This window comes from Etheostoma cragini, chromosome 10 (assembly GCF_013103735.1).
Source record: "Etheostoma cragini isolate CJK2018 chromosome 10, CSU_Ecrag_1.0, whole genome shotgun sequence".
Lineage (NCBI taxonomy): Eukaryota > Metazoa > Chordata > Actinopteri > Perciformes > Percidae > Etheostoma > Etheostoma cragini.
In genome coordinates, this window is record NC_048416.1 from 16,216,127 (window position 1) to 16,225,632 (window position 9,506).

Here is a 9,506-nt window from a genome sequence, read left to right on the forward strand (position 1 = left end):
CAACATTACGAGACTTGGATTATCTCCCTGTCTGAGACTTTCCCCAAAGTGAAATATGCAGCTGATTGTAAATGACAACAGATTGACTGTTCTTATATCAGTAGCATAACATAAACCAGCTGGTATAGTATCTATAGTTTGATTAGAAGGAATTTGACCAAAGTAGCAGCTGGCTAACGTCAATCCAACATTACATCCCATTTGTCTGCAGAGAGAAACCTTTAAGGTCAGAATACCTACTGGGTTGCATCTGTGATGGGAATACTCATCTTCACTGCAGTCATTGTTGGTTCTCACATAACCCTTCTGGTTTCTATGGTTACTGACCATACCTCCTCAGGTCTCTCTTTCTGTTAGAGTCATTTGTAATGCTGGGTGAGACCGTGGGTGAGGCATGCACTGTCTAACAAGGGCTGAGTGCATTTCAGACTCAACGCTCTATTATGTTGTTTTTTAATTAGCCTAAATGACATGAGGCTTGTGAGATATTGGAAAACATGATGAGAAAGTATCCATCACTTGAGCTGTAAACTAAGTCATGACTACTTTGAGAGGATATAGAAAAAGAAAACAAGCAGACTAAAGTAAAAAGACCAGCTTATTTCAATTTTTAAGTAATGAAATCACGGTCGCAACCTGCAGCTACTTGGAGATTTTCATAATCAAACGATTTGGACTTATAACAAGCTTATTATTACAAATATCTTGTTTGAGCTGTTTTGCCTAAATAAAATGGGAATTGTTTGCATGCGTGTCTAAATCCATTTAAAAGACAGATTGCCTAATATAGATTGAAGGTGTGCAGACCAAAACCAGTATAAGGGTCATGCTTATCCACTCAACTGGATTGTGTTAATCTACTAATCGAGAGCCATTTGCATAACTGCTTCAATGCAGCTGCAGTTAAGCAATTACTGCCCCCATTTCCTCATTTTCCAACAATGTGGTATTTACTACCCTCATTCCCAGACTAAAACTTTAATCTCCCTCCTGACCCAAGGTCATTTGTTTACTCTCTTTGTAAATTCTTGTCTGCTCTCCTTCCTCCTTCCCTGGGTCCCCCTCTTTTAATAATGTTTTCCCTTCCTTTCTTTTTATGTTTTGCTCCTTATGGCACGTTGCATTGTGCATGTAGGCCCATATGTGCAACAAGCTTTACTCACAAGCATTGTTACATACCCTTATGTTGGGCACAATAAATATGCCTATGTTGTTGTCACAGAGTAAACTGGCAGACATGTTACACCCAAATCACAGATTTAGAGGCAGGATATCATAGTTTTCATACCTGTTTTTTTTTTTGCTGAATAAATAAACCAAATTTGCCTGTCTTCTATGAGCAAATCATACTGCAGAGTTTGGACAATGTGATTAAACATAGTTGTCCTAAAGAAAACCAAATTACATGGAATCATAGGTTACAGCACCGTAACCCTTTTAGACCAATATACAATCTTTAATGACAAATAAATGTGCTAATACTATGTTCCCACAGCCAACTTGGCTTTATAATGCCATGTTACTACCTATTTTACTCCAAACCTCATTGACTAAAATGCAGTGTAATTCCATATACGTTTATCCTAACAATATGAACACACAATAGAGCATGGAATGAACAAAGCTTACGAAAAATATTTTTAAAAAAAAGGCAAAATGGCAGATCAATTTTTTAAAATTGATTTTCGTTTATGTAATTTTAAATTATATAATGTTATTAAATAATAATATATTCTTTCAATCTCTAGCCACATTTGTTAATTTAAAAAACATGTGTACTGCCATCTCCTGTTGGAAAACATACAGTAGCCTACGTTGTTGCAGAAAACGGAATTGATTTAATGCAGACGTTAAAAAGCCTCAGTCTCAATTACCCTTTATAAACATATTTTAGAATTCATTTAAACGGGTTTTGTGTGTACAATCAACTTTAAAAATTGTTTTTAAAACAATAACATTGTATTCAGCAAAACGTAAATAAGGCATATCGACGGATGATTGCTCTTGGCTGAGAGAATTTATTTAACGTCTTACCTTTACAGCCAATCAAATTTAGTTTAAAAAAAAGCGAGTCCTCAGCTTTGTCCAATCACAAAAAGCAGAACACGAAGTGGGCGTGAACGCCAAGTGGAGCAGCTGACAGCAGGCTTTCCTGTACGTTTTGTTTTGAGTTTGACCACAAGAGCTAGCAGACCGTCTGATTTTTACAAAAGCGAAAGGCAAGAATGACTTGGAACACTGAATAGCAAAGAAACGGAGATATTTCTCGAGTCCACTTAACTTGGAGGATTCAAAATAAACTGGTGTGTTTGTGGGAAAGGTGAGCGGACAGTATTTACATGTTAGCTTTAGCAACAAAACCTGGTATTTCCATATCTAGCTAGCTATGTGGTTATTTTAGCTACCTGCTACATCTGTAACTATCAGCTATAGTCTGTCTAAACACGTGCATGACATTGGTAGAAATTGTTTCTAAACTGTTGCTAGCTAAATTAGGGTTTCTGCATGTCCACTCCACAGGTTAAATCTCTTTTTGCTAGCCAAGTGGGGGTTCCCCTAAAATGCAACAGGACACATCCAGTTTCCAGTCAGGGCACTTCAAGGATGTCACCTTCTCAATATAGCTGCTTGTGCTCACTCCATATGTCTAAAATAGGCTGCAAACCATATGCCAAAGGGTTTTACACAGCGTAACTGAACTAAACTCAAACAACATAGATTTGTAGTAAGGGTATTAACCGTTAAGTAAATAAAGAATTGGGCTGTAAAGTCAGCACAGCTATGTGGAGGCAGATCATTCTGCAGGCCAATCCTGTTCAAGCTACCACTTCTCCAGCCTGACTCCTCTTGTGATGAGTTAGAATGAAAATCTGCTGGCACATAGGACTGTGTTAACGCTGAAAAGTGTATGTTTATTATCTTTACAGTGAGTCATGTTTCCATCAGAAATACCTTGTAGCTTGTATCTTATCTTATAAACTCAAGTTTTCCCATCTTGGTTTCTTTTTTTTGCAATTTGTAGCTACTTGGACTTAAAACATTCATAAAATTCCTAATCTTTTTGTATGCCATTTTTTTTCCTTCACTCTTGCCATTGGTGTATCAATACAATATAACCACAAAATATAATACTTTGATTTATCCATATTATTTCACTGACCCGTAGTTTTGTGGTAAGGAGGTTCATTGACTGGTTTGTGGACGCGGCGTGTTGAAATGGAAAGAGGAAGCGCTGTTTCACAACAGCTGTTACTTCACCACAGGTGTTAGCCCTTGAACATGTGCTTAAACCCTACAGTTTTCTTTTTGACTGATTTGTCCTCTGATGGGGTTTTCAGCCATGGATCTGCCGCTGACCGGCAACCCAGCCACCCCAAAACCCAGCCCCTCGTCTGCCTCCATCCTGAGGCCGGGCCTTTCTTCGTCCAGCTCATCTTCTACCACGACCGCACAAACCTCAGAACGCCCTAAACCTAAACTCACCATGCCAAAACCTCTACCCACACCCTCACCATCTCCCTTGATCCCCTCCCCTCGGACTTCTCCTGGCCTTTCGTCCCGTTCTTCCTCTCTGTCCACACCGCCTGCGTCCCCTCTCCGCCAGCCAATCAGGAGCCCTTCTCAGGTAGGCAGATCTCAACTTAATGCAGCCTCTACGCAGAATCACCTGACCGGATCTACAGCTGCTGGAGCGGCTTCCATGGCTCCACAGCCTCCTCCCACACCAGAACCAGGTGAGACTCACACTTAAAGCTTTGACCTTTTAAGCTTTTTTAATCCTAAAACCTTTTCTTCACTGTCTCCCTCTCCCCTTATCCACCAATCAGTGCAGGCAACCCTCACAGGATACAGTGTGTACTGCAGTGTCTCCATGACAACCATAGACATTTATCAAAACATGTAAAGCAGCCTCTCCCACTCTGCTGACTTAATGGAAAACCCTGTCTCATCCCTGTCTTTACAGACCATTTCAACTCGTAGTCGTTAGTTAGAGATCTGTTAGCTGCATTGGAAATATCACGTTTTAAATTGTTGAGGTGACGTCAAGATATGTAAATATAGAGTATTGCTGGAACTGTGAAGTCCAACACCTCAGTCATTTAATTTAGACCACGGTTTGGACTCTCACTCAGTCTTGTCTCTAAAAACAAATACACGCCGTGCACCAGGTGTCCTGTTGTTTAGATTATCATGATGTAGTTAGTGTGTGCGTTACATCATGGGAAGCTAGCAGCTGCTGTTATTTTAGGGTATGCAGAGTATTTTAAAACCAAAGAAGAGTGAAAAAAACTGTGCTTATACTTTAAATAATCAAGTTACCCAGGAAAACCAGAGTTCTCGCAAGAGCACAATTTGAATTTGCTCAGCAAGTTACTCTGGCATTGAGTAATGCGGCTCGTTAACTCTACCCTTGTAGCCGAGCTGCACCAATCACATCGCTGTATCTACTATATAGGCTATTTCTTTACATCCCACAAGAAATAAATAAATATGCAATTAATGTACCTTTGTGTTATCCACCTGTCTACAGAAGACGTACTTTACTAAATCAAAAGCAGCCACAAATATTATGCAATCAGAAATTTTGTTGGAGTTTTTTGTAAATAATTCTTTGTTTCCTTCAAAAGAGCCAGAAGAGGTCAGACTTGAGGATTGGGAGGAGAGAGCAAAGTCAGGAGACGCTAAAGCACAGCTCAAGGTCAGTGTCGATGAACATATTGCAAATACTCAACCTTAATGACCATATGGTGGGCCCAGAACAGATCAGCCAAACAATAATACATGTTATTTTAGAGGGACGTTTGATGGGAAAGACAGATCTTTAGTCACAAAGTCATAGAAATGCTTGCCTCGCAAGTTTAAGTGTGTGTGTGTCTCCGTGCGTCCGTGTCCAGATGGGTCTTTACTTTCTGGCGCTGGCAGAAGAAAAAGATGAGGAGTTGAACAACTGTACAGCGGTCACTTGGCTGGTCCAGGCTGCTAAACAAGGCCGCAAGGACGCCGTCAAACAGCTGCAGCAGTGCTTAGCCTCCAGAAAAGGTACCAACGTCTCCCACTGCTACCCTCAGTCGACGCCCATTAGCAAAATATTGTAGTTTCATTGGTTTGGTGTTCTGAATCGATTAGACTACCCTTTAACTGATGCTGAGAATAGTTGTCCATTATCAAAGGTGCACACGTGTTCTTTCTTTCAGGCATCACTCTGGAGAACTTTGAGGAGGTGAAGAAGTTGTGTACGGAGACGCGCTTTGAGAGGGGAGTCAGGAAAGCAGCTCTGCTAATGTACTGGAAGTTGAACCCAGAGAGGAAGAAGTCCGTGGCTGTATCTGAGATGCTCGAGAACGTTGAACACGTCCACACAGAGCCGGGTACTAGTTTGGTTGCTTATTAAAACAATTGTGTAGCAATATTAGTATACTCAACATGCAGCAGATTGTTTTAAAGAGCTAAAAAATAAACCACTCGTTGCATGTTAAGATTTGTTTTATCCTCCATCTACAGGCAAACCAGTGTCCCCAGGCCCACTAAACAGCTCTGCCAAGAAACAGAGGAGAGTCCTGGAGAACATGGTCACCAGTGAAGGTATGTGTAACGCCAACTTGTAAAAAGGTGTTTGATAATACAATTTTTACTTTGTAGCTTACTCCTCTTGCCTACAGGTGGAGTGAATACATAATTTTTACGTATATATATTTTTTCAAGATTTAAGAGATAAAATCACCGCTACAATAGGAAAAAAGGAACTTTCCGATTTTAAATGTGCTCGTAACGTACGTCTTCTGTATGTCTTTGTAGCCAGATGTCACGTTGGTCTTGACGACTTTGTTGAGATGACTAAGAAGTACGCTCAGGGTGTTGCACCTTCACCAGTCATGAATGGAGCAGGCGGTGATGATGATGATGACGATGATGACGATGATGTAGTAGTGAAGAATCCAGATGAATTGCCCTTACACCAAAAGGTAGGAAGCTCTCAGAATGTGTAAGGATGTGACTGCTGTCCAACAGGCTCTATGCCCTCTATGTGGGTTTGTTGGAGGTCCCCCTCCACTCAAAAATGTGTTTTGCTTATTGAGACTTCATTGTTACCAAACAAGCATCAACATTTCACACTGGAACTAGTGAATGTATAGCCTTTTTTTAAATATTTCTGAATCGGCAAACTAGTTTCAAATTACTTGTTGTTTCCGCTCTCTAAATAACTGAAGTCCTTGGTTCTCGTTGTTCCCCCAGCTGCTGAAGTTCCCCTTGTTCGCTCTGCTGGAGATCAAGGAGAACCTCATTGACTGGGCGTCACGGGCCGGCATGCAGTGGCTCAGCGCCCTGATCCCCACGCACCACGTCAATGCACTTATCTTCTTCTTCATCATCTCCAACCTCACAATTGAGTTCTTCATCTTCCTCATCCCTCTGCTGGTCTTCTACCTCTCATTCTTCTCCATGGTCATCTGCACACTGCGGGTGTTTCAGGTTAGCGATGGCTTCTGTTGAAGATCTACTTTGTATAGAGATCAGTCGTATCGTTTTCTTATTGAGTCGGTGTGTTAATGAAAGCTTTTTCTTTAGCAGTGGAATTCCTTTAGATTTGTGTACTAGAGTACAGATTTGAGGAGGTAAAAGTAAACAAATTAATTAGCATATTTTTCTACAGAATTCAAAAGCGTGGGAAAACTTCCGGGCCCTGACAGACCTGCTGGCTCACTTTGAACCTGGTCTTGATCTGGAGCAGGCTGAAACCAACTTTGGATGGACACACTTGGAGCCTTATATGTAAGAAGATATATTCACATGAAGCCATGTAGACGTATTCTTTCCATATTTTCAGTTGACTGTTCAATTTCCATGTAGGATTAAGACTTGACATGGTCTTTGTTTTTTAAAGGAGAAAACTGTTACACAAAAGTAGAAAAGATGTAAAAATGTGAAAGTATTGTACTGAAAATCAGCAATTAAATAAGGAAATTTATGAAATCAATTTGATAAATATTATGTAAAATCAACAAACAAAAATGCTTCTTCGGCTTAATGAATGGTTCCCTATCTTTGTGTTCCAGGTACTTCCTGCTCTCGGTGATCTTTGTGGTTTTCTCTTTCCCTGTTGCTGATAAATCCTGGATCCCCTGCTCAGAGTTGGCTGCTGTCGCTTTCTTTTTCACAGTCACCGCCTTCCTCAGCCTTCAAGCCTCTGCTCAGCTTTTTGCTCGGAAAGCCCTCCTCACAGAGGTCCTCTCCGGAGCGTGCTCCCTCACCCACCTCCTGCCAGACTCCCTCCCCTGGTTCCTCAGGGTCTTTGGGATGACGTTCATCACGGTGCCTTTAGGGGACATGGTGGCTTTGAACCTGGGGGTGCCATGTCTGCTTTATGGACACCTTTTCTATCTGCTCTTTCGTATGGCCCAGCTGAGAGGCTACAAGGGCAGCTACCTGTGCCTGGTGCCCTACCTGGTTTGCTTCACCTGGTGTGAGCTCTGCTTGGTGTTCCTTAACAACGCTACTGCAATAGGACTTATCCGCACATGCGTTGGCTACTTCCTCTTCCTGTTTGCCCTTCCTGTACTCTCACTGGGTCTGGCTGCAATGCTCATCATCCAGTTACTGCAGTGGTTTCTGGCCCTGGAGGTGACCAAGATGGTGGTCACACTGACAATTTGCTTCGTGCCAGTAGTGTTGAGGCTTTGGACTCGCTTCAGCCTGAACCCTATCTTGGTTTTTCGGTCTTTGACACGGAGCAGCATCGTGAAGCTCATCCTAGTTTGGCTCAGTGCGGTGGTGCTCTTCTGCTGGATGTACGTCTACAGGTCTGAAGGCATGAAGGTTTATAACTCCACTCTGACGTGGCCCGAGTACAGCAGCCTCTGCGGCCCGCTGGCCTGGAAAGAGGCCAACATGGCCCAAACTCAGATTCTCTGCTCTCATCTGGAGGGACATCGTGTCACCTGGACTGGACGCTTCAAATATGTCCGCGTGACCGAAATTGAGAATGGGCCGCAGTCGGTTGTCAACCTGCTGCCTGTATTTGTGGGGAACTGGATGAGGTGCCTGTATGGTGAGCCCTATCCTTCGTGTGAGGAGTTAAAAAACGTGACGTCTGAGCCCCGGCCTCTGCCTGCCCCCGCTCCTCCCCCAGACGATCCCCTCTGTAAACTTAAAAAACTGGCCAAGCACAAATGTCACATCAAACGCTTTGATCGATACAAATTTGAAGTCACAATGGGCATGCCGCTGGAGAGGAAGAGCAAGAACGGGACAATCATAGAGGACGAAGATGCGACTAAGGACATAGTTCTGCGGGCTAGTAATGAGTTCAAGTCTATGCTTTTATACTTAAAAACCGGGAGCCTGGTGGAGTTCAGCACCATACTGGAGGGTCGTTTAGGCTCCAAATGGCCCGTGTTTGAACTAAAAGCCATTCACTGCCTGTCTTGTGGCGATGCCCGGTTGCCAAGCAGCAGGCAGTACAAGATTGAACACGACTGGAGGCGCACGGCTCAGAGTGCCCTGCAGTTCGGTTTTGACTTCTTCTTCAACCCCTTCCTGACCGCTCAGCTAGAGCAACACTCAGAGACTGAAGTAGAGACTGTGACACAGGAGGGGGGGTAGAGATCTGGCAAACACACCTCTGGGAGAAATAAGATGTATAATACTGGTTGAAGAACATTAATGATTGTACATCACTCTTCTTAACACTGTAAGAGTAAGAGGGTGGACACGTACCCAGACATGATTGGTATTAGTCCTCTTGTAAATCTGGACACGTGCGAGTGTTTGTTTGCGTACTTATAGCTTTTGAGCCAAAATGTGTGAGAACACAAAGAAATTAAATATATAAAGAGGAGAAACACAAACTCATGTTTTTAGAATAAGTAATTTACTGCCTAACACTAAAGTAATAAAAACACAATCTAAACCTCCTTAGCTGTGGTCTGTTAATAATGATGAAATCATTGTTCAAACACTACGTCCGCTGAACAAGTTTTACGAACAGTTATCAAATATTCGTAGCCAAAATCATCAGTATTTCCATGTTACAGTTTCCTTGGTGAACTGTACTTAATCTTGTTTCTGTTGCCTACAACTTATAGAAGAAAAAGGTTTGTCATGCTAGTAATTTGTGGACTTTCTTTTGCTGTCAAGCTTTAATCAATTAACAGACAGTAAATGTGCTGTATGTTGTATTGGGAAATTATTTATAAGTGCCTTATAAAACTTATTAAAAAAAATGGAAGATAATAGACTAAATCATGTCTTTAATCCTTTACCTTTAAAAAGATCGACTGCATCTGTGCTTGTATTTATTAAAGAGTAGGTATCCAAGTTTTTCTCCCTTCTCATATTATTTTCCCCTCTCTTGTTGTGTCCATCGCTGCTGTGCAGAGATGTCATATATAGAACGTTGGCATTCCCTGAGTGAAGTGTTTTAAGTTAGGATGTCACTACTGTTTTCTATACTGTGACCCATAAACATTATTAAAAACATTTGTTTGTTGCTGTTTTTAGTCAACATT

At 41.8% G+C, this 9,506-nt stretch overlaps 1 protein-coding gene across 1 annotated transcript; it reads left to right on the forward strand.

Moving 5' to 3' along the window:
• Positions 1–2,104: 2,104 nt before the first annotated feature.
• On the forward strand, positions 2,105–9,506 carry wfs1b (Wolfram syndrome 1b (wolframin)). The gene is made up of 11 exons (XM_034883135.1): positions 2,105–2,320; positions 3,339–3,734; positions 4,629–4,699; positions 4,896–5,040; positions 5,196–5,369; positions 5,503–5,583; positions 5,797–5,963; positions 6,235–6,471; positions 6,653–6,771; positions 7,056–8,631; positions 8,677–9,506. Exons 2-10 carry the CDS (start codon positions 3,341–3,343, stop codon positions 8,599–8,601), a joined length of 2,934 nt encoding a protein of 977 aa, XP_034739026.1. The 5' UTR covers positions 2,105–2,320; positions 3,339–3,340; the 3' UTR covers positions 8,602–8,631; positions 8,677–9,506.